Below are 25796 nucleotides of genomic sequence, written 5' to 3' on the forward strand. Positions count from 1 at the left end.
TTTTGCAATTTAAACTAAAGCTCTTTAACACAAAGGAAGCAACAGAAAACTCCTAACACATGCTACTTTTTTTTTTTTTTTTTTTTTTTTTTTTTTTTTTTTTTTTTACAAAGGCAAGGCAGCTTGTAATTAGGGCTGGAGAGGACTTTTAATGGTGTACTAATTTATTCCTCTTCCTTGTCCTGACAGGTTTAATTATTCTTAAATATCAGTGAGTAGACTGATGACTAGCCCAGAACTGACCAGCTCCACTGATGATGGGACAGTGGTAAAACTGTTCTTGCCGTTCTGTTTCATTTTTTGTAAGTTGTACTAGTGAGTTATTTTTTCTCAGGTAACCTATGTTTTACTTAATTGTAAATAAGCCATTCAGACATTTTCTTTGGATCTAACACATCTTTTTTCAACTCCTCTGTGATCATCCTGGCTACAATTCAGAGGGTTTAAATCAGTTTTACTGGGTGCAGTATTTCCCCTTGAAGTTGTACTCGTAACTTTCTTTCTAACACTTTTAAAAAAAATTAAAATTGCCTCCCCCTTGTATTATTTTTTTCTTCCCTGGATTCCTGGGATTTTTAGTTAACTTATTAACTCAACACATTAAAATTTTCCATGTTGTCTCTGTCAATGTCTTTTTCCCTTTTGCTTCACGAAATGCATCTTTCATATCTCTCAGGCTAGGGAATAGCCATTGTATACAAAGACCAAACCTTACCAAAACCACCGTGCTGCTTTGCTCAGTTATTTCTGAAGGAATGCCGGAAGATGCTGATTATCAGTTTCATTCATGTTCAATTTCATATTCAGTTGAATAACATAATTCTGCAATAGAGTTTGATTTATGGGAAGTGATGAGGAGGTAGGGCATAGAAAAGTGAGGAGGTAACCAAATTAATTACCCTGCGAATCAGAACAGTTGATATATTTTACTGAGTCTTTATGAACTTGTCTCATGGTGAACAGACTGTTGTCAAAGTTGTGTTGTGCCTGAAACAGAAGCAGCCGAATTGCACAACAAAAGGAACAAAACCGCATCAGTGCGTGCAGCAAACACAGTAAGTTATGCAAAGGGATGACCTCAAGTGTATTCTGAACTCACCTGGTGCTCCAGCGTCTCTGTGAAACAGGCTGTCTCCTACTTGAAAGCTTTGTCATTACTATAGTTGAAACGGAAAATTACAGTGGTTGGTCTGAAGATACCAGTTTGCTCAAAGAAGTGGTTCTGATGTTCAGAAAAAACCCAGCAACCTTATATACCGTGTGGATGCACATCAAGTATGACAGGAGAAAACATCTCAAAGACACAAGCTTATGAACTGAAATAATAGCATGTTCTTTTCCACTTGGTTTACCTTTAAAATATCTTTGTAACAGCAAAGACTAGATATTTTTCTTCTAAATATTTAAGCCCTAGTCACTGCAGAGATTGGATGCACTCATCAATACTTACCACTGCTGGAAGAAAGTAGTTTTCTAAACCGCAAATGAAAGTTCATGCCTGGTGCTTTTACTTGTTGTGTCCTCTCAGCGTGAATCCCTTTGTGTATCTACCCACAGTATCTTTTCACCAAAGAATATATCAAAGTTTTATGTGCTCCTCTTAACAATATGTTGAGTTTCTTTTAATATTTCTTTGTTTCTTGAAGGGGGATGTAGTTGGTACCAAGTAAGTAAAGTGTTAAAAACATTAATGCTGCTAATGCAAATTATTTTTATCTGTTAGTATGCGATAGGATCATTTTGATTGTATGAATAAAGTATCTTAAAGTATTATTTGAAAGATGTTTATCAAGAAAAAAACTTATGTGAGCACAATAGTTAATTTTTGTTCACCAGAACTATTACACTTATTTTCAAACATTCAGCCAAATATCTGTAGCGTGACTAATCTATTAAAATATTGTCCAGATTAAAACTTTGTGTATAATGGCATTGTATTTCTACAAGGTTTATTCTGTAATTTGATAGTTGAAACTATCAGTTTATGTTTTACACTGGTGTCTACTTGCTTGAATATCTGTAACCTGATCCGTTTGCCTGAATTTTCGCTATACTGGGGCATATGCTGCCTGCTCTGCTCGGTTCTGCTTTTGTCTCCGTTGTTTTCACTTTTGTAATGATTCCCTGCGGTCCATGAACATTAAGGTCCATGTGAGGTCAACCATACCTTGCAGATAGTGACAAGAGTGCAAATAATGACAAATATGGGGGGGGTCACATGGTGTTTCCTGTTTCCTGTATTTAATTTAGAAGCCGGTGATTTGTGAGCAGCCTGCAAGGATGCTGCACATAGTTTGGTTTGTCTTTAGCTTCAGTTTTGAATCCCTGAATAGTCTCCTGCTCCCAATCTCCTTTTGTTTTCCGTTGTTTAAGTACCTCCTGGAAAAGGAGTGTGTTTGGGGATCTTCTGTCTCAGATTTTGTCTTTTTAATGTTTTGCACATATTTTATTTCACTACTTTAATGGGTTTGGGTTAACAAAGCTGTTTCTGTTTAACCACCACCTGAACTTGGGTAGTGGAAAAAGGAAATTGGTCCAGCTGAGGAATAATTTCAGTCATTAATGACTGTGAGAGCCCATGGAGGGGATGCCAAATATTTTCTTCTGGGCTTCAAAAAGAAGAGGTGACTCTAGGCTGGAAATATATTTTGCAAAGTAGGAAGTGATGTGTAGATATGGATGACTGTAAGCTCAAAGGATTTTTGTCTCCACCAGCTGATGCTAAGAAGTAATTTAATAATACCTGTAACAGTGCTGGTAGTAAGGCAGGCAACACATTCTGAAAAGAAAATAAAAACAACAGCAGCAACAAAACTCTTTTTCTCCAGCTTTTTAATAAGACTATTCTAAATTGTAAGACTGTAGACTTCTGCTCATACTCGAATGAACAGCTCTAGTTGGCTGGTGGGCGATAAGGAGCTCTTGGCCTCACTGTGATAGATCTCTGCATGTGCAAATGTGGGTGCAGGTGGTTGTGGTGCTGGCAGTGCTGGGTTGTTGTGGTTGCTATTAAGGAAACAAAGATTAAGTCCTTTTGTTACTTCCTTAGATTTCAGAGAACTGACTAAAATCCTCGAAATCCTCGGAAATTCTGATATAACAGATAACTCAAAGATTTCAGGAATATTTGTGAAAGCATTTCCTTAAATATGGAATAATGAAATTTGATGAGACAACTTACAATGTCGTCTTTACCTCAGGTGTCTGTTAATGTTAGTAGAAAGATGTTTTTGTTTCAGGATACTTTCACTCAGATTTGCTGGGATCTTATTTTGATTTACTGATTTATTCTTACATGCCCTATTGGGAAAGAAAAAAATCATATCTTCTGTATGTGATAGATACCCTGATATTATGCACTCTGTCATTTTACAGAGTCGGATGTGCACTTAAGCTGTTTTACAGGAAAGTCTTTTGAGACTGTTGAGGACACAGGCCAGAAATATAATTATGCCAAAACTGCTGACTTTTTAAAAAGAGTTTCCAGTGATAACAGGATTTAAACTAAAAGCAGTTTAATTTCAATTATATTGTTCCAATTTGCAGGAAATAAATTTTGCCATGAGTTTAAATTTTTCTGGACTTGAATTTGTTAACCCATTGATGTAACAGCATAGTGAGCTGTTTTGTTTAGCTCTTGCTTTCAGTGTTAATGATATAAAAGTGTTTAATTTACGTTGCAAAGAGAGGATTCTAGCGTTGTTGCATTGCAGTTAGGCATTCTCATAGCTTGTTTATGCTGTTGAGTACAACTAACATCAAGATAACATATTTTTTTTTGGGGGGGGGTAGGGATTGACCCCACAATTTGTTCCTAGTACTGTTTTTGCAGACTGTCTAGGAGTAGCTGAGAGATGAAGAGGTGTTTTCAACTGGTCATCCCTGTACCCAAAGGACATTTGTTTGGTTTCATTTATATTATAATTATCTGTTGTCTTTGAAGTTTAAATATAATTTTCTCAGTATAATCCCATTTTGAATGCCATTTTACTTCTCTAGTTGCCAGTTCATCTGTTCACACACCTCGCTCTGGGAAATGCAGAATTTCTCAGTGGTGATTTGGAAAATTTGAGGCAGTTTAATGAAGCAAGTATTTCACAGCCAGCTATGGGTGCATTTCACCTTTTGCTGTACTGCTTTCAAAGTGCCTATCCTGTAATCTGCGAGGCCTTTAACTGACATAACCAAATCATTTGGTCTTCTGCACTGTTTGTGCGCTGTAGATGCAGAAGATATGGAATCAAATTATGTTTAGTGAAAGAGCCATGTGTGGAGCCCTGTAATCATCGTTAGATAAAGCTCGGTGTCTTTCTGCTTCAGAGCAATACTTAATGAGATGGTTCAAAAGGACAGCAGATGTGCTCTGGAAAGCAGAAGGAAATTGGTTGAGCTCTTTGGTGTTGTATTTGAAAATGTTTGTGTTAAGTCATTTTACACAGTTCAGTGTATTGAGTGATTTCATGATGTGCTTTCCTTCAGCTTTTCTTTTTATCTCGAGAAGTCTTTGTAGAGTTATTGCACTTGACTAGAGGTTGTTCATCCTTTGCTGTCAACCGAACCAAACTGGTCTTTCAAATGTGTTGAGTCTCACCAGGCAAGCTAAGGTGAGGTGGGCTCTGGTGATACTTAGGAGTAATTCAATGCTGAGAATTATTTAAATGCAGTATTGGGGGGGAAAAATATAACACTTAACGAAAGTATGATGTTTTTGAAGATTCAAATCTATAACATTAATTTTATAGGGAAGAATGGAATTGGTGATGTCTTTTGGGGGAGTAATCAACTATTAAATGCAGATGTTTCATTAATGAAGGTGTTCAAATAATCTGGTTTTCTACTCTAATTAATAATAATAATATATACAAGCCGTACCTTATTACATACAAACATACTTACCTTATTTTTCCATAGTCTAACAAAAACACGTTTTAAAAGTACTTTTTTCCAAATTTTTAGTGGAGCAGGACATATTTCAGATGTAAGTTGTTCTCCTGGGATAATTGTTGTTGTGTGCTGTATTGAAATTTAGAACTTGAGTATTAGAAGAGAGTTGAACTCACTCATGCCATGTTGTAGTACATGTTCAGATGGTGTAGACCTGGTACTTCTACTCAATTTTAGCTGTGGTTCTGCAGCAAAATCAAGTGTGAAGTGCAGATCAAAAAATCATAATTAGCAACAGTTCAAAATTTTGTTAAAATATCTGGTATAGTTTCCTTAACACTAAATCCAGTCATCAGTTTAAAGTATTTGCAAACATTTGAGAAAGGAAGTAGATACAGTACTTGATGGCTGTGTGGTTTAGGCTGGAAAAGATGTGTGAGAGAGGTGTTGCTGCAAGGAAGAGTGGGCTTCTCACCCAGTTTTAGCCGCTTGAAGGTCTTCTCATCTGGGTTTAGTTATTTTGTGATCTCTGGGAAGTGTTTACTGAGTCTCTCCATGCTGAGTAGAAAGCCTAAATTAAAGAGGACTTAAAAGAAAGCCTTAGCTCCTTGGATAACATTACATGAGGTGAATTCCCTTCCCTGCAGTATTCTACATTATTTGCATAAAATGATGAAACACATTTGATGGTTCTTTGTGCCTAGACTCATGTTTCGGTCACAATGGTAATTTCATTGCCTAGCAAGCCAGGGACAAGACCATCTCTGTTGATTGGAGGCAGCCCAGACATTTGAAGGTGTCCAGTTTTATGTTTCCTCAGTAACAGGTGTCTCTACAGAAGCAAGTTCTATGGTTGAGTTTTTAAAGTGAAAATTGAAAATTTTAAATGGAATTTCTGATTTTGCATGTGTGCAAAGTGATGATCTAAGTACAGTGTCCTGGTTTGAGCCCGGAGGACAACTGAGTGCCATGCAGCCATTCACTCAGCCCTTCCCCTCCAGTGCTGGGAAGGAGAAAAATGAGTCAAAAGGCTCAGGAATGGAGATACGGACCGTGAGGGGTCACTCATCCAGTAATGGTCACAGGCAACAGACAGGCTCATTAGGGGAAGAAAAAGGATATCACTTTAATTCAAAACATTATCAATAATGACACTTAACAGACAGAATGGGGCAGTGAGAAGTGTTACCATATCTTAAAAAAACCTGCCCCCACTCCTGCCTTCTTCCTGGGCTCAGTTTTGTTCCTGATATCTCTACCTCTGCCCAGAGCAGCACAGGGGCAGGGGTGCAGTCAGTCTGCTGCACTCTCTGCATTCTTCCCCTGCTCTGCGTGACGTCCCTCTCATAAGAGACAGTTCTCCACAAACTCTTTCTGTCATGAGTCCTCCCCATGGGATGCATTCTTTTCGAGATGCTCCAGTGTGGATCACCCCAGTCCTCCCAGTGCCAGACAACAACAGTGGGGGCTGCTTCTTCCCACAGAGTCCCAGGGGTCCTCCACAGGTGGATCTCTGCTCCTCCAGTGACTTCCGTGGGTGGCGGGGGGGCGGCCCTGACATCTCACCACAGGATACAGGGGGACTCTGTCCCCTGGCACACCTCCCCTCCTTCCTGCCTCCTCCTTCCTTCCACTGACCTCAGTGTTCCCACAGGTGTCCTTCTTGTAACACTTCTTCACAAGTCTCCCAAACCTCTCTCAGATTCCCCTTCTGAAATACATTATCACAGAGGCACAGCCACCTACACTAACTGGCCTGGCCTTGGCCAAAGCTGGGTCTGACTTGGAGCCAGGGGAGCTTTTGAGAAGCTTCTCACAGGGGACCACCGCTGTACCCTCCTCCTCTGCCACCAAAAACCCTGCCACACAAACCCAGCACATACGTATTTTTGATGCATTTTATAATTGGGCTGAAAGTTTCACAACTCATTTGGCAGTAATGCTGCTCCACTTGGTTACTTGACTGCCAGGAGTTGTGCTCGGTCTTGGTTTTCATGCTTTATTCCTATATAGTTGTAAGAGATACTGTCTGACCCAGAAGGATGGAGACCCAGTCTTTGTTTTCTTGACAATGTGAAGCTCTTCTAAATTTGGTCAGATATTTTTTAAGGTAATCTAGGATTCTCTTTGATCTGCCACTGCATAGTCTTGTGAAAATATCTTGACTTCATAGAAGCCAACTCAGTGACCTGTCAGGGGCTCAGCTTTCTGATCCCTTATAGTAACATCCCCTTATTTATCCAATATTTTACAGGTTCAGAGTGATTATCTGGATGAATGTACCACCATTGCAGACCCAGTAAAAAAGCTCAGTGGTAGTAGTGTGAATTCAGTAGTTGTGTCCAAAGTTAAGAGGCTGGCATCCCAAACAAGTTTAACAGCTTCAGTGTGGAAGTTTAAGCGTGCAGGTAGCAAGATCAAGGGATTTAATCTCAGTTTGATGAATGAGGGATGGTTTTATCCAGCTCAGGAAGCAACCCTTAGTGCAGATGGAGTGCGACCCTCGAATCTCATGTGTTCGTTATGGTGCAGTGGACATTATTGATGTTGTTTCCTGAGTTTGTACATCCTGCCCATTAACGGCACTGTCAAAATGTCTGCTCTCTCCAATTTGTTGAATTTTTAAAATTTTTAAGTTTATTCTGATGACAGCCTTTACTTTTTGGTTAGACAGTTTGAACTATCTCGTATAAACTCAATAAATACTGGTGTTTGAAGAATCAAATTCTAGTCTATAACAATGAAAAGTTAAGGAGAGGATGTCGGATGTCCTATAAGGAAATCTGCTAGGCATCCACAATGACATCAGTATGTACATCATCCACTTTTTAGAGTTCTACATTCTTGGAAATCTTGCTGGTACTTTACTGATAATAAAATAGATGTGAAAATATAACATACTTCATTCTTAGAGGTCATGTCTTGCAGAAACATGTTTACTATGATATGTGTTCCTTTAACAATTCAGTTCTGTGCATTCTACTGTAAAGGATAGTGTTCCTGTTTTCTGAAATTTTCCTTTCTTTGAAAGGTAGCTGTAGCTCACCAAAAAAAAATTGCATAGGATTCTTCTTCACTTTGTGAAAAATAGATTGCTTAAAATGTAAGAGAGATCATTAGGAGAAAATAAGTAACATCAGTTACTACTTTCTGGTGAAAACCTTGATTTTGCTAAGATTTCAGGTGCATAGCTACATTTTTCAAGTTCTGTTTGACTTAAATGATAAAATTCAGATCCATACAAAAATAATAATAATAATAAAAAAAATTTTTTAAGAGTTTGGGAGCTGTCTCTAAGGCAATACTAGAAGAAACTTGAAATTTCTGAGTAGTTTCCGGAAACATTTCCAGAGATTTGAAATAACTGCACTGACCATTGAGACATTGCAATAATGTTAAAAGCTCATTAAATTTAGCTGCATGATTGATTGTATGGGTAGTTATAAATTCAGCTAATCTCCCTGTAATAACTTTTTAATATTCCCAGGAGATAACTTTTGGGGTGCAAAACCACACTCTTGGAAGAGAGTGCTGCCTGCGGTTATATCAGTGGATTACACAGCTATTTTAGAAAATCAGCTTTTAATGAATTACTAACAATTAATTTTCCTAAAAAAAAATAATCCTTGCAAATGAATTGGTTTAGATCTTGATAACCAGCTCGTAGCTAGCTATGTGCTTTTAAAGAGTTTTTGTGTACTCTAACAAGGTCACAGTTAGTTGTTTGAGTTGTTTTGTATACAGTTGCAAGTGATGTTATTTGAATCCATCCTCATTTGTATTTTAGAAAAGTAAAAAAAATACAGTACCATCAAGTATCACTATATTTTCGAAGTTCTCCAGAAACAGGCTGGCGAGATTTAGTAGACCACAGTCTCCATCCCTTTCCTTGTCTTCCCTGTCCACCTTTCCTACTTCTCTGATCCCACTGTATGGATGCAGTTTGCCACTGGGGACTTGACCCACCGTCCCAGCTGTAATGGAAAATGTCATTTGAGGGACTGGGACAGCTCTTGTTGCAGCCCACCCCGCTCCCAGCTGGGAGGTATTGGGTGCAGGTAGCTTTCCCACCTGGGGAAGGGCAAGGTGTGAGGGAGGTGGGGGTGCAGAAAAACCAAAAAGGTGCAGAGCAGAATAGGGCAGTGGTGTAATATTCAGGAAACTCTTGATTCATTTTAGTTATTTTACTATGTACCAGTTTAGAAATGTATTCTGTATTGGGATATTGCTGTGGTACTAGCAATAAAGTAATGCCTCTAGGCATGCACAAATATCTGTACCAGCTTTTAAACATTGAAGAGAATATTTAAACAGTCACTAAAAGGCATAATCTTACATTAATCTTGTTTCACGTTACTTTTGTTGTTTTAATATTGTTTTTTTCTATGTTGGGTTAGGAGTAAGAGTAGCAGAAGGAATGAAAATTAATCTGGTCTTGCTTGTAGGATTCTCTGCTGGTGCCAAGTCTTTTTCCTGAACATACAACTTTTGTGTTAAGAAGTAGGTGACCGATCTTGTAACATTTAAATGAATGTTGGAAAAAACAAAGAAGACAGTTTTAAAGCTGCTGGGAGAAAGAGGAGTATAACTTAATGTAAAGAGTTTATCCTAATCAAGTTGTAATAACGTTCTAAGTTGTAATATTGGAAGAGAACTGCATACTTTGTGCTCTGCGAGCCCTTGCTGTGCCATCTTTTAAAAGTACCACCTTAACAAGTATTTCAGTAAAACACTGTTATTTTCGGCTGATTCCCATATCAGTTTTGAGCTTCTCTTTATTAGGTCTAAGAATCTTACAGCTCAATAAAAACTGAGGGAAAGGCACTGTGGATCTAGCTAGAGCCGTCTAAAGTAGTGCTTCTCTTAGCTTCTGCTTAGCATCTCCTCTTTCCACTTAGTCTCCACATGGGAGATGGTTAAAAAGACCAAGTGAAGGGGTCTTCAAAGCAAAATGAGTTGTTTTACCTTGCCCAGCTGTCACCAACGGTGTGACTCCCTTACCTGGCTCATGCAGTGAAGCGGACGCCGAGCACTCACACAAGCTGCTTTGCTGCTGCAAGGCACAGCCTCTGGCAGCGGGATGGAGTAGACACCTGTGGTGAGAACTTCTTTAAAATGCTAAGGCCTTCCTTTCCCATGACGCACAAGTATATACGCCTTATCAGGAAGCTTCACTGAAAAGTAATTCCATAGCAGCATGAACTCCTTCATTCAACAGATAACACAATCTCTGCTTTCGCCCCCTTCCAAGCAATTCTGATTATAAGTCTTTCCTAGCGTGCTTGCATAAAGCGTTAATTATTAAGAGTCCTTGTTACCCTGAGGAGTTAACTGTATCTTATGGTGACAACTAGTGTCAGCTGTACATTATGGAGGCTCCTATCTTGGGAAATGAGAGAAGCAGTTTTCCTTACCATGCTATTTCCCCCTCCTCAAGTTCTCAAGGGGGCTCTTGCGAAGAAATGCATGTGGTTAACAATGTTATTGAAAACTCTGCCAAAGTAGATACTGGTGTCAAATGACATCATATGCAAGGTGTCAGCATTTATGCATAAATGTAAATAATTATAATAAATTTTAAATATATTCAGTTAGTAAACAGAAAAATACCACTGTATATGTGTGTGTGTGTGTGTATATATATATATTTATATATATATATATTTATTTATATATATATATATAAAAACCATTTGTAGTAGGTGTCTGCTTAGTTGTACATCATTTTAGAGAAAATAAATCCACGGTTCCTGAGCTCATCCTTTAATGTGTATTTCTGCTGGCTGCAGCATTGGCTTCCTCAGCTACCTCTTGCTCCTGCCCTGCAGGTTCACCAGCAGAACAGAGAGGGAAGCCATGGGCTTGGGCATGTGGAGCAGGAAATTTTTGAGGCTGAAAAATAACTATTTGTTGTAAATAAATTACAGTATGTCTGAGCATGCTACAATCTCTAGGAATTTTTAAATTTGTCCATGCAAGTTACTCTAATTATCAAATACATTGCTTAAAGTAATACTTAGGTGGTTGCAATTGTGGGAAATTGCTGCTGTTTTATTTCTGAATTATGAAAATGCATTATTTATTGCTGCTCCTTTAAACCTATCCCTTTACTAATTTTGAGTGCCTATCAGAATTTTGTTGTGTTCTGACACTGTTTATGATTTTCACCAATGTGAATTATTACTGGATACATTGGCTTTCATGATGCTGCCTTGCACAGAATGTTATGCTTGGAATATTATTTTAATACATATGCTTTGCAGCAATGAAACTATTTCAACGCCTGTAAACTTTTAAAGACAAATATCTCTTGCAGTTCCTTTTTGGATACTAAGGTAATATCAAACCTTGTAATTCTTCAGTGATTATGAGCTCTGGAAGAAAAAGAGGCAAGCAGAAATCCTCATGGTGGAGATGAAATTTTGGATGATATCCGTAACATGAGCTAAGGAGTTATGTTCAGAAGTCTAATATGAGACATCTGCACAGACTACTAAGAGAATTTATTGTTATTTTAGTATTTACTACATTTGTACTGCTCTTGTAGGATAAGTAACGGGATTTAAATTTCAGTTTACATGTGGATTTAATATTTAGAGATGTTAGGGTTTTGGTAGTTTTCATTTACAACATTATAGTTTAAGTATATTTCTAATTCTGCATTTTCAATCTATCCTAATTTGAACAATTCACAACTAGTTCATATTTACTCATCAAAGTTATAAAGATGGGGGGGTTCAAACCCAGCTGGTTGAATTCACTGCGTTGTTAGGAGTTTGCAGTGTGTAACAGGTTGCAGTTTGATCTCAGTGTAGCTTAAGCTGATTTAGGCAGGTGTGAACCCCAGCTGCCTGCTTCTGCCCCCATTCGGTCCTTGAGAGGGGAAGATAGTTACTTTCAGATGGACCAGGTCTATGATTTTAGTTTTTTGTGCATCTCTGCCAGCAGAAGACACATGGCAGTAATAGGCAAAAGAAGGTGCTGGAGAGGATGAGCAGTGACTATGTAAGTTGAAGTGGTCTGCAAGTAATTCATGAGGCTTCAGCCTGAGCTGAGAGCATGGGCCAGTGATGAGCAAACCTGCACAACAACATGTGTAGCCATCACAAAGAGCTCATCAGCTTGTAGTAGTATCTCACTGACCCACTCTTAGATTTTTAAATTTGGTTGGGTACAATCCAGTGATATTATATAAAATTCCTGCGTGTTTTGACGGTGAATATCCTTGACCCTGCAGCATATGTTAGTGATAAATATAATTATATATATGTATATCTGAAAATTTAAAATGATTGTAGTTTCGCAGGTAGTTTGTAGTTCTGAAGTGAACGAATATTTAAACTAGCAAGAACAAATCCCTTTACAGTATTTTTGCATTTTGGGGATACAAATTCAATTAGATGAGCTTCTTTCAGGTATTTCAGAAGTATTTTACTCGGATGTAACATGATGAATTTAAAGAAGCATGGAAAAGTAGATCATGTATTTTAAAGCTATTCCTGGCATGATTTAAGATAGAGTTAGAGTTACATGCAAAACAAAGGCTGAAGTGTGTTCTTTTAAAAGTTCCTTGAGAGTGTGTGCATAGCTTTGGTGTTGTATTCGGAAGCATTGCATGTTATTTAGGGTGTTATTTGACATAAAGTAATTTTATTTTGTCTGTTTTTTTCCTCAAGTCTAAACTGCGTGTATAAAATACATATGTTAACTAGACCTATGTTTGGTGAAAAATAGCAGACAAAGGGAGGAGACGACTTCATGTGCAGTCAGAAAGGTCTTCTGGTGGTGGGGGCACTAATGTTGGCATATCCCCAGCACCCAGCTGCAGTTTCAAATGGATCTTGGAGGATCTTTGAGACGTGTAGCTTTGGTTGAAATTGGGCTACAAGTTTTAGAGGTGTAGGTGAGATTTGATTGACAAAGAACTCCCATTTCTTTTGGAAATTAAACTCAAAAGCATAGGAATATTTTATTGTGTAAGTTTGTTAACTGCCCACACTTAACAGTTATAAATGTAGTGTCCTTGCCTGGTCAGAAAGAGGAAACTAATTGTAGGGCTGCTTTGGTTTCAGGGATTAAGAAATGAGGATCACTTCAGCTAATGGGAGAAAGTTGGCAAGAACAGATTTTGTATGAAACAAAAATTCAACTGCAGGTGTTTGAGAGAATATTATTCCCTGATAAAATTGTACACTGGTTGAAGTTGGATTAGGAACATCTTTGTGTAACTTGTGAGTGATGAAAACAACACCAGAGAAAAGTTGCACTTGTCCAGAACTTGGTGTTTTAAGTACAGGAAATTTATAGCTGAAATCACACTGATAAGAAAACCATTAATGCTAAGGGAAAGGAAAACTGAGGGAAGGCAACTAAATAACTTGTGCAAAGAGATATGATAAAATCACAAATAAAAATTACCATTGGTGCTTAAAAGTTAGATTTAGGAGTTGAAGGAGAAATTAGGTAAGTTCTATGATTTGATTGTGCTTTTAATTACATTAATGTATATTCATTCTGTGGTGGTGAATACCCTGAAAAATCATATTGCACTCAGAGAGCTGTAAGCTGGGAAAGGTGAACTAGCTGCTAAATCACTATAGAAATACTAAAATACCCCGAGCGAAAAGAACCCAACACAAAATCAACTTTATTTATAGATACATGAAAGAGTATCTACATTGTTTTTTTTTCAAAATCATTTGAACAGAAGCAAGTGACCACAGTCATGAGGGTTAATCATTGAAATACCTTTTACTCATTGGGAGTTGCTGGGAATATTTGCATCTGTAAAAACAGTAATGAAGGCAGGTGGCCGCAAGATCAAGTTATTGTTCAGGAATGCAAATCAGCTTTTGAAATCTGTTTGCATTCTGAATTTTACTTCACCATCTACTTGATTGTATTGCAATTTTATTAGTTTGGTATTATTCTAAGCTATTTGTTATTTCATTAAGGGCATAATGTATATCTAGATAGGTTACATTATGTGGTGGTTTTTGTTCCAGCAGTTGGATATTTCTCTCTCTAATTTGTGTTAATTTATCACTGATATCACTGATTTAGAAAAATCAGTAGACAAACAGATACATCTTTTTAATATTCACATGGAAAAATGCTTCTTTTCATGGACAGGCATAGTTCCCTATAGTCTGTATGCGAATGCAGTTTGCTAGGCTATTCTAGGGTCTAGTATGTCACTAGCTCACAGAAAACGTGATGTTGGAAGGCACCTCTGGAGATCAGCTAGTGCAATGTCCCTTCTAAAAGTGAAGCAGGTTGTTCAGGGCTTTGTCCAGTTGAGTTCTGAGGATCTCCAAGAATGGACCAGCCTTTGCTGGTCCATTCCAGTGCCTGACCCCTCTCACAATCAAAAACTTATTTCTGGGATTTAAACAGAATTTCATGTATTTCTGCTTCTGCCCATTGCCTCCTTTCCTATTACTGGGTGCTACTGAGAAGAGTCCAGCTCAGCCTTCTTAATTCCCCCCACCAAGGAATGTATTTACAGACATGGTTAAAATCCCTCCCCAATGTCTTCTCTTCTCCAGACTAAACAACACCAGTTATCTCAGCCATTCCTCCAGGCCCTTGATCATCTTTTTGTCCTTTGCTGGACGCTCTCTGGCATGTCCTTGTATATATATGAATTTTTAGTTTCATTAAGTCATTTTTCTCAAGGATATTGCCTATTAAAACGTTAACTGTATTAATTTTTTTTGGTACACAGTATTTTTGGTAAGGTATTGGTCAAGAACATAACTTAGAATTTTTCCTTCATTCCATCGTTTCAGAAAACCCTTTGTTGGAAAGGGGAGGGAATTTTATTTTGTTTTGTTAGATCTCTGAAGAATTTGATCAAATGCCATAGGTTACCGCACCAGTTTTTACCACAACTAGCTGTTTATATCTGAAAGGTGGATAAACTTCAACTATTTCAGTTTCTGACTATTTCAGTTTCCGAGTGCCTGAGAACCGTGAAGGATTGCACGTGACCAAGGGGCTCCACTTCATGTCTAATCACTCTTACGGTGGGAAGGTTTTGAGATGATCTTGTGTCCTGCCTTACTGCGTGTCTGTCTTACTCCTGGTTCTCAGAGACAATCTGAGTATTTAACAGAGATGGACATATGCTTTCACTGACTGTTAAATGTTTTGGATTTATTTTATAGAGTATTTTCTAGATACCCAATTTTTAAAAGCTCTACCTACAAAGGCTTTCTAGTTCACAAGCAATAGGACGCCTTTTAAGGTAGGGAATTTCTCTTTACTTGTTTTTTTCACATGAAAAGCTTTCATTAGTCAAATTCTTGACTTTCAAAAACTTGTAGAGAAATTTTGAGACAACTTTCTTTGTGACTGTTGGAAAAATACAATTAATGTAACTGCAAATATTCCCTTTTAATTAGAAATTAATTGAATGGCTGTTAGTTATTCCTTAAAACACAGTAATGAAAATCAAGGTTTCAAAAGTCATCAAAGTTCACCTCCACCCAAGCAGGCCTAATGTAGTAAGACTTGCCCTGCTGAGGATGTAGTGATTTTCTCAGGAGGCCTCCAAAAACAGTGAATCTAGAAAAAAAAAAAAGCCCCTAAACCTTCAGCTGTCTGAGTATTAAAGTCATGGTTGGGGGGCTTAAAGCTGAGCTATGTCAGGAAATGGGAAATGAACTGAAAATGTGGCAGTGTCACATTTAATACATTTCTTGTGGTGTGTAAACTGAGAATTTACCATGGTTCATGGCAAAAATCTCTTCTTGTAGGGACTAATCATTGAAGCTGTTCATTTTTCCATTATTGGTCAGAATCCAAGTGTAACCTTTCAACAGCAATTCATTTGACAGTGTTTCTGTTAACGTTTGAATGTACTGATGCCATTTGTCAAGGTACAGTTTTAAGGAGAAGGGTGCTTGAATGTGAGAGGCAGGGTGCATGAGCACGTGTATCCTGTGAGTAGCAGAGAGACCTCCCGGCAGGTAAACACCTTGTAGAAGCACCGAGCATGATCCTCCTAATGAACAACACCAACACTCTAGCTTTTATGTTTTTTGTTTTGTTTTTTTTTTTCCTTCCTACTCTGGTAAATCCAAAATAAGGAAAAAAAGCTGCTACAGAAGTCTTACCTTGAAGAATATATATCTAAGTTATCTTCAGAATATAATTACAGTGCTTACACCTTCCTTCCCCCTGATTCTCATGCAGTGTCTTGGTGGCCACTGGAGATGTGCTCATTGACTTTGATTAATATTGGGGCCTTTCATTTTAGTCCTACTACTGAGTGATAACTAGTTAAAAATGATCTGTTGTTAAAGAAGCATCATGTCCTTCAATTCTGTTTATCCTCTTTAAATTGTAGGTTATGCACATAATACTGTACGTGTGTCTCTGTTGAGCACTTGAGTCCGTTGTGTTGTCCAACCAGATTTTGGGGGGGGGCGAAATCTGCTAAATTTAATGCATGTTACAATATGGAAAAACTTAAAACTTGATTTTTTAAAAAGCTATTATCTTTAGAATATACGTAGTGATTCATTCCAAGTATTTAATTTCAGGAAGGTGGTATTTTGTTAGAGTGATACTTTGCTTTGAGAGTTGAGAGTTTCCTCCTGCTCTTTCCTTCTTCCTGTATTTATTACTAAGCCAGATCAATTTTTTTTTTATTTTATTTTATTTTTTTTTAAATTCAGGAAAGAACAACCCTCCCAAATAATTTGATGTCTCTGTCGCCCTAAGATATTGTACTTGCTTTGTATATATGTTTGGAGGTGTGTGCACACTATTTTTCCTTAGTTATGTACTCTCTGAAATGAGAAGGCAGCTGTGTGCCAGTCTAACAGAGTGATGTTTTTACAGCTGATAATTGAGGGTTTATGTTTTATAGTCTAGGACATGACTTGGAGCTCTAGAAGTACCAGAAGGTACAGAATAGGATTGGAGGTGTGTCCCCATTGCTCAGTGTCGGAGCTGCCTGCAAACTGTGTGTCAAAGAGTTGATTGGTTTCAGAAACAAGCCCCGACCAGCTCTTCCAATATGATATGTTGTAAAATAGCTCTTCTTTGCTCTTTTAGGAAGGTGTAATAGTAAGGTACTGCTGTTTTATTTGGCGATTACTTTTTTTATACTTCAGTCTCTCAAGTGTTGTGCATCCTTGACAAAAGTGGACTCTCGCCAAGAGCTTTAAGAAAGGCTGTTTCATGGCGCTCTTACAGTATGTTGTAGATTTGTTTGCTGTGGTTAAGGTAATATGAAAAATAGGGGAAGAGACTTGACAAGTGTTTTTTGAGAAAACAAATGAAGGGTGCTGAAGTGCTTAACTACATGTGTATATATGGAACTAGTGAAATAAAAAAATCAAGGGTTTAATTTTCTTTTTTATTTTTTCATGCTGTTCTGAGACTGGCAGGTGCTCCCCGTCTTGGCTCAGTTACCTGCTATATTTGCCAATTGTAATCGTTTAATTGTGATCAAACAACAGTGCTTAACATGAACCTACACAGTCTCTTGTTTAATAACACATACTAGTGTTTCTTTTGATCTTATCTGTCTAGAGATTGCTTGAGGCCTGCTTGAGCCTCTAACAGCTGAAGTGGTGTAGGTGGAGCTAAATTGGCCAAGTGCCCAATAAGCATCCGACATAGTTGTGTACATTTTCATAAAGCCTGTCAATTTTGAAGCAGCAGCAGCAGTGTTGCATTGCTTCAGAAGTTACCTAATTTCAGCTAGAAAACTAATCAGTATGTGGATGATCAACAGCCCAAAAGGACCAACAGTCTTAAGTGGTGGGGAAAAGTAATGGGGGATGCAATAAAAACCTCCCCACGTGGTTTTTATTCGCTTGGGACAGTAAATAGATAATTGAAGTGGAGAGCAGGAGAACAGATAGAAACTAGTTCAGTGCTCAGGAAAACCACCTGCCAGATCCACTGCTGATGTGATGTAGTAACAAGTGGCTGTTAGAGCCTTCCGCTGCACCGTGTCAGTGTATGCGCTGTGCATAGCAGTGCGGTCCGGCAGTAGAGCTGGTACTATCAGCAGCTCAGGGGTTTAGGGCTGAAGTCCTGCCCTTTTGTTCCGTATAGGTGAATCACAGAATCAACTAGGTTGGAAAGGACCTTGAAGATCATCTAGTCCAACTGTTAACCTAACGCTGACGGTTCCCAGCTACACCAGCTCCCTAAGTTGTAGCTGTCATATATAAGAACTGGCATGTCAGTTAATAGTGACTAATTCCATCAGGTCATTATTTATTATGTTAATTTCTTGCCTGGGGCATTAACTAATAATAGAAAATCACTACTTAGATTAGTAAGAGGGATCATGAGATCAGATTTTAAGGGGCTGGATATAACGAAGTGTGGCACCTATTTTCACATAACTTCTTTTTATAACTTTTCTGTCACTTCTGGTATCTGTCTAATTACTCAGAAGGATTTGGTGATTTCCATCCCCTTTAACTACTAGAAAATTTTACACTTTTAAACCTGTTTTGTTATTGGAAAAGAAAAGCATATCAATTTTATAAATACAGTTCATTGATTAGAATGCTACAGGTTATGTTACGTAATGTGCAGGTAAAAAAGAGGTATCCCATGCACATTTATTTCCTTGATCGGAGAATACAAGACCATTACATTAATCTGCATGTTTAGTTCCATTGGTTTTTTTTTTTTTTATTAGAAGAGAGTTTGCTTAAGAGATGACCTTGGCGTTAAGAGCTGTAGAAAGCATTATTATTGCATCAATAACATGTCTTGAAATAAAATTTAGGAACCACAAGCAACAGTTTACAACTTTCTATGATTGCCCCAACATATAATTATAGTGCTGTTTGTGTAGCTCTGTGGGATTATGGTGAAAGCTAGTTTGTTTTTTTTTATTAGACCAATTAATATGTTTGGAAAAAAAACAAAACCAGAAAGGCTTTGGGGCACAAGGAATCCTTCCTCCTGTCTGAAGTAGGGGTAAATCTGAAGAAGTGATTTTGATCTCAAAAGTCCAATGGAGCGTCATCCTTCATTCCTAGTAATGTTAGCTGATACAATAAAAAATATTACAATTACCATACTACTATTCAGCTAGGTCTGTAAAGGTGAAAGGGTGCTCATAACCTCTGTCAGCAGTGAGAGCAGTAAGCTCTTCTGTGGGTAAATGGCTTATTTGGAGGATTAAACAGATATGTGAAACACTTTTTTTTTTCTCTATCGCATATTTTAAAGGTAAAAATTCATGACCACTATACAAAGCTCCCAGTTACATGTATATAAATCACAGAATGCTTGTATTAAATTTGTAAAATTTGTATTAAAAAACCCCCTCATTTTAGAAAGCAAGCACATATTGCTATTAAATCCTTATTACTGTGGTCATGTTTGTAGAAATATTATTTAATGATTGATCTAAAAATGTATAACAGTATGTCCACTTTCTCTTTTTTGTAACTTTTGGAGGAAATTGGCTCAAGTAGTAATTATTGGAGGGACTTCTTTTAACTGGGTTTTTAATTTTCCATGATTTTTACCAGTAAAAATTTCCTTTGACAGACCCTAACAGACAGTAGCACACAGTCTTCAGGAACTAGGAGTATTAACTTGATTTTCTTATCATGAAGTGTAGATACAGCTCTCACATACTTTGCGAAGAGATTGATCAAGAAGGTGATGGTTTTCAAGCTTCATGAATGTGAAGTCATGTTTATGTGCCGGTGGCTGAAACAGCCTGAGGTCTTCTGTGAGCCGGGTTTAACGCTATTTGGGGCTGAACTGTCGCTCTGACACTCTAAATGCTTCTGCCAGCTGATATCACTGACCTGTCCCTTCTCCCTCCTCCTGTCTTCATCTACATAGATTACGTGTATCTTCAGTGCTTCTCCTTGTAATTACAAGGTCTGTGTTACTTTATCACAGACTTCAGCCCCACTCTTTAATCTGGCTGTATGGGAGAACCAGCAGCCTCCGATCAGAGACTTTTTATCCCATGAAATCTGACTATAATGAAAATACTTAAGGAAAATACACACAACCTTAGGATTAGGTAATATACATGTAAAATCTGAATATAAGAGGCTTGAGAGTAGCTTTAATAGTTTTGTCAGTGTTATTTTTCCTTTCTCTGATCCAAGATTATTTCAGTCTGGCTGCAAGAGCAAGTTCTTTGTGAGCTGCTGGTGTTACTGGGGTTGCTGGTGTTACTGGGGCCGCTGGTAACTGCTTTCAGCCAGAGCTTTTTGTTTTATGGTCAGAACTGGGAACTGCTGAATGTCGCTTTGTGATGCTGTTTACATGAGGTCTCAGCTTTCTTGGGGAAAAAAAAAAAAAAAAGAGCTTGTCAGCCAACAGAGATCTGGAAAAAAGTACCTCTTAAGTTTTGTCATCAACTTTCTTCTTTTTTGATTAATGTTTAGTATAGTACAGTAAAGTATATTGTAATCGATTAAATTACAGGGTTCACCTTACACACTGAATATGCTAACCTGTCCTGGAGCATAGGGATTTCCTTGTAGCCTATGTGCATCTCTTTAAAAACATTAAAATATTTAGGGCGTATCATTCTCGTTAGAAACATGTAGGTTGTCTGCTTGCTCTATCTGTTTCTGCAGCTGGAAAGTTTCAAGGTCTGTGTGTTGCCAAGCACAATTTGTTGACCTTGTGTCATAAATCAAAAAATGACGGACTGTGCAAGAAAAATCCCAAATGAGACTTCCTGCTCACTAGATTATGATGCTTAAACTCACTCAATGTTTAAAACTGTATTTCTGTAGGCCTTTGTATTTTTTTCTCTTTTTAGTACAGTTGGTTCTAAATCTAAACCAGGTTTAGCCTGTTGTACTGAGAATGCAACAAAAAAATTACATAGAATGGGGGAAAGTTGAAAGAAAGGCTTATTTTTGAATAAGCTTAATTTTGGAGCATGGTGACCATTTCTCTTCTGTTTCTTGATGCTATGATAAGAAGATAATCACTGGGCTATCCACGCTGGGCTGTGCATTTCATGTAAACCAGTCTGCTTTAGCGCTATATCTTGATGTGTAAACATTGGGAGACTCGATGTCAAACTTTCCCAGAGCATTTCTGTGAGACGTTTGCCTCTATTGATCTTAAACACCTCTGATAAAGGAGATTCCACAATCTCATGGGCAACTTGTTCTGGTGTATCCCTACCCTACGGAGAGAGCTCTTCCTGATACCTAGTCTATGTTGTCTTCACTGTAGATTAGCTCTGTCTTCATCCTTTTGTACTTAATGACACAGATTTGTCAGTATTTGATGATTATATGAAAATAGTTACCATGCTTGTCACTAGCTACTTCTTTTGTATTTCAAGCAGTTTCCCAACAGTTGTACAGTACATATCTATTATTTTCATCATGCTCTTCTGGGCTGTCTTGTTTCGTCTGTGCTTTTCTTTGACAGTAGTGCCCAGCACTGTATTTTGGGGGGCTTGCACCAGGTCATTAGTGTAACATACTGCTATGTCTTACCTCATCTGCTTCTAAAAGAGTCTGCAGCATTTTACAGCACTTTCCACAGCACTGAATTGCTGGCATCTGTCTGTTTGTGATCCGTGGAATTTGTTATACTCTTGTACTGCCTACACAGTTGTTTCTTGATACAGTTTTTGTGTACGTGATTTCTCCTGCCAACTACTTTGTATTTGTTTTTAGTGAATTTCATCTTGTTGACTTTGGGCAATTCAATCACTCTGTGTGAAGACCTGGCCTCTAAAGGATTTTGTGAATTTATGACATAATCTCTCTTTCATCATTCAAATCATTACTGCAGAGGGAAGCAAAACCTCTTTGGTTACCTCAGTTAAAATGGCTTTTAGTTTGATAACGAATTGGTAACTGTTAGAGTTTTCTCCTGCAGTGTTTGTGAGCAGCTCTCTGCCTACTTACGTAATTAATGTATGCCACAGATACATTAAAGTTCAGATAAAGTACACCTGCTCCTTTCCTTAAAACATGTCAAAGGAGAAAATTACGGTATTTTTAATTTACTTGTCTGTGGTGTTGGTGGTTTCTTATTGTCTTGTTATCTAGATGTTTATAAACTAGCTGTTTCAAATAATTTATTCTAGTATAGTTGCAGATATTAGAAGTGACCTGGCTGACTGTCTAACATTCCCTGAACTTCTCATTTACAAAAATTAGTATCAGTTTCCTCTTTTCCAACTGACCAGTGTCTTCCACCTCTGTTTGTTTTGGTGTTTGTTTGTTTTTTTTTTTCCAAATAATGTTTTTAAGTTCTGAAAGACATCTGACAATTATAGAGGTTGATTAAGCAAAGTCTTCAAGTATTTTAAGTTGTCTGGATTTTGCCAAATAGAATACAGATTATAGACAATTTGATGACAGGTGGATGGTGAGGTGGATTGAAAACTAGTTGTACCGAACTGACAGGCTTGAAGGGTTGTGATCAGCAGCACAAAGTCCAGTGTAAGGCCAGTCACTGGTGGTGTACCCCAGGAATCCATTCTGGGGTCAGGAGCATCATTAGTGACCCGGATGGGTAGGCAAGAGGCTACACCCTCAGCAGGTCTGCAGATGATGCAGAACAGGGAGGAGTTCTTGCTGCACCAGATGATTGTACTGCCATCCAGAGGAACCTCACAAGCTGGAGAAATGGGCCAACAGAAACCTCAGAACATTCAACAAAGGGAAGGGCTGAGTCCTTCTGCTGGGGAGGAATAGCCCCAGGCACCAATATATGCTGGGGGCATCTGGAAAGCAGTGTTGCAGAAAAAAACAGGGAGTCCAAGTGGACACCAAGCTGAACATGAGCCAGCAAAAGGCCCTTCCAGCAAAGGAGGCCACCAGCCTCTTGGTCTGCATTAGAAGCAGCATTGCCAGGTGATCCTTCCCCTCTACTCAGCGCTGGCAAGACACATCTGTAGTGTTGTTTCCAGTGCTGAATTTCCTAGTATGAGACAGACGTGGACATGGCCCCTGGAATGAAGGGCCATGAAGGTGATTAAGGCCTTTGGAGCATCTCTCATACAATGAGAGGCTGAGAGAGCTGGGGTGCTTTAGCCTGAAGTGAGAGCTCAGAGAGATTCTTAATGATGTGTGTACATACTTCTTATGCTGTTATCAAACTTACTAAAAAAAAAAAAAGGTTGAAAAGGAATAAGAGAAAAAAGGACAAGAAAAAGAGACTGTTTAGTGAAGTGAGTGTTTTTAATATGCTGTCAAGTCTTCTTGTCCCTTTTGTCTCCTCGAAATGGCATCCAGAGAAATGATGATTGTTGTTTGAATGTTTAAATATGGTTTTGGACTTTGGAGGATTAGGGCAGGTCTTTCTAAGTAGAACTTGGGTTTAAAATGTAAGTCTGCTTTCAGTGCTAGTTTAAAGTTAAATATATAATTGTCCTTACTTTGCCCTAATGATTTAATATAAAATGATTTCAGTTGTTTACATTTTTGATGCAGTATAATAAAAAATGGTAGTACTGGTAAAGGAAGAGGAAAGAAAAAAAAGTCTAGTTTATATAATAAATGTTATAATGTCTTGTGTGATCTAATTTTAAGTCACATGCCAGAGGACTTAGAAAAGGGAAATGGCCTCATTGTGAGATTTTTTTTCTCTGAAAGTCATTATCAACTTCTCCTATTCAAATTTTTATCACACTTTCTGATCTGTGTCAACATGCAGCACCCTAATGTTCTATGTGTTTATAACCTTCAAATATACACTGTTACCAGCATTACCATTTTTTTTTTTCATTTAAGCTATCTGTATCCTATCATGATCAATACTTCTTCAACCCTTGAAAACCACTGCAGGTGATTTGTAAAACACTTACAGTTTTTCTATAAGGTGTTTGCCTCATGAATGATGGTATGAATATGGACCAGTGTATCTAGAACAAACCAGTATTTTCTCACTCTTGAGCTCTGTCTGGCGAAGACGGAGTGGATTAAGGCAGGTTATGAATTCAAAACATGGTGTAGTTGTTCCTGAAACAGCTGTGTATATACAAGCAGTTCTACAGTCAAGGTACGAGGGCTTGCTGGTATCTCAAGGAGGATGGCTTCATCCTTTCTCCTCTTCTCTGTTCCTGGCATGGAGGGCCTCATCGTTCCCTTTTGCCCGTGTCTCCTTTGGTGATCCAGTGATCTCCTTATCTCACCAATTGGTAGAAAACTCCCCAGAATTTTTATCTATCTATCTATCTATCTATCTATCTATCTATCTATCTATCTATCTATTCATTTATTTATTTATTTATTTATTTATCCGTCTATTTATTTATTTATTTATTTATTAAATCTCCTTGAATTAATTTTCTTCAGCATTTGTGAGTCACTGTGAGGGTGATAAGGAGGAGGTAAGAGCACTGAGCCCCAGCAGAGAGGTTGGGAGGAAGAGGTAGGATGTTTCCCTCTCAGTGCTGGAGAGCTGTTTAGTTTTCTCACTGACTCTTGTATGATCACATTGATAACCTAGAGTGGAATGTGATTTTTCTAAGTGAGTTTGATGCTAAGGTAAACTACTAGAAAGCATACTCTCATTTGGGAATAGGATTATTTATTCTCAAACTTGCTGGAAAGCAGTTAAGCAGAAGCAGCTGTCTGTACAGGCATCTTAAATGTCCTGCCTTTTAAACTGAAACTTAGTGATATGATATTTAAATAAACCACAAAAGCAAACGCACACAAAATATGTTTAAATTTCCATTCTGTTGCTTTATTGTTTTCATTCAATTGTTTTATTATTATTTTGTTATTTGTTATTTTATTCCAGACTATTTTAAGTGGCATCATTTGCTGTGTCTGTTGTCCCCCTACCCTGGTTTGTATTTCATAGTTTTTGTAACTTCTACAGGAACAGCTCAAAGTCCACTAGAAACAAGAGCTTCCTTTTTGGTGGATTCAGACAGGCTTTAATTCTGGCTCTTCAAGCATATAAGTAGAGTGTCACTTTTATAGTAACAGTTGTAAAATCTTCATGAGCCAGGACATACAGTGTAAGTGTGAAGTGTGATGTTCGATGTAATAACAGTCTTTTTCCTTCTTGTAGGTCCTGTTGTTCTGCATCACAGCTGCTCTGTTCATGTTCTTTTTCAGGTATGTTGCTAATATTTTTATGTGTGTAAAGATTATTTTAAACAGCATTTATAAGAGCTCATTTGATTTTTGGTATTCATCTGAAAACTTATATATTCTCAACTCATTTCTGAATTGAGTGCTTCCATGTCAAAACATAATTGGGCCAAAAAGGGAAATTGCTGGGTTAAATGCTTTAAATCTTCTGGAGATTATATTGATTACTGAAGAAGCCTCCTCTCAATTCATAATAAGATCTTCGAGATCTAACATTCCATGGTATCAAAATGTCTGAAATGCTGCTTTTCATATATGTTCTTAAATAGCTTATGCCAGGGAAGATAATATTTCATCTTCTGATAAAAAGAGAGGAGAACAGGAAAATGAGATTTTACAGTCTTAAGCAATATCAAATATTTGACATGCATACAGGTGCAACTACCTTTTTAAGTTTTAGAGTAAAATAGTTTCACATGTTTTCATAAGTTGTCAATTGTATTCTTTCTTAAAACATGCGGTAGAGAGGTTGGATGAGACAGTCTAACCTTTTTCTCTCTCATTTTCATGATATATGTAATAAGTCATTTACCTTCTCATTGTTTCCCTTTGAAATACCAGACCTCTTAAATTTTCTTTCTTATATCTCTAGCTGGAAAGTTGCTTGCTAAAGCAACCTTTGACTACAACCTTCGACTTAAAATTTTCTGTGGCATGTAGCCATCTATGGTTCTTCAAGCCATATGATCCCTTGGTAATTACAAAATGCTGGAAGCTGCAGCGTGTTTTTTCTTAATTCTATTACTTACAAATTACTCACGTATATTGGCCAAGAACAGTCTGTGGATAGTGAAGAGTTGCTAATTTAAAGGA

General features: G+C 37.7%; 1 protein-coding gene across 1 annotated transcript in view; it reads left to right on the forward strand.

Annotated features, from left to right (window-relative positions):
- The window catches only part of TMEM135 (transmembrane protein 135), a 168684-nt gene that overhangs the window by 79539 nt on the left and 63349 nt on the right, over window positions 1-25796 (forward strand). The window contains exon 5 of the mRNA XM_026850620.1: window positions 24901-24947. Coding sequence (XP_026706421.1) covers window positions 24901-24947 — 47 coding nt within the window. The remainder of the gene's footprint in view (window positions 1-24900; window positions 24948-25796) is intronic.

This window comes from Athene cunicularia, assembly GCF_003259725.1.
Source record: "Athene cunicularia isolate RWA chromosome 1 unlocalized genomic scaffold, athCun1 chr1_part1, whole genome shotgun sequence".
NCBI classification, from domain to species: domain Eukaryota; kingdom Metazoa; phylum Chordata; class Aves; order Strigiformes; family Strigidae; genus Athene; species Athene cunicularia.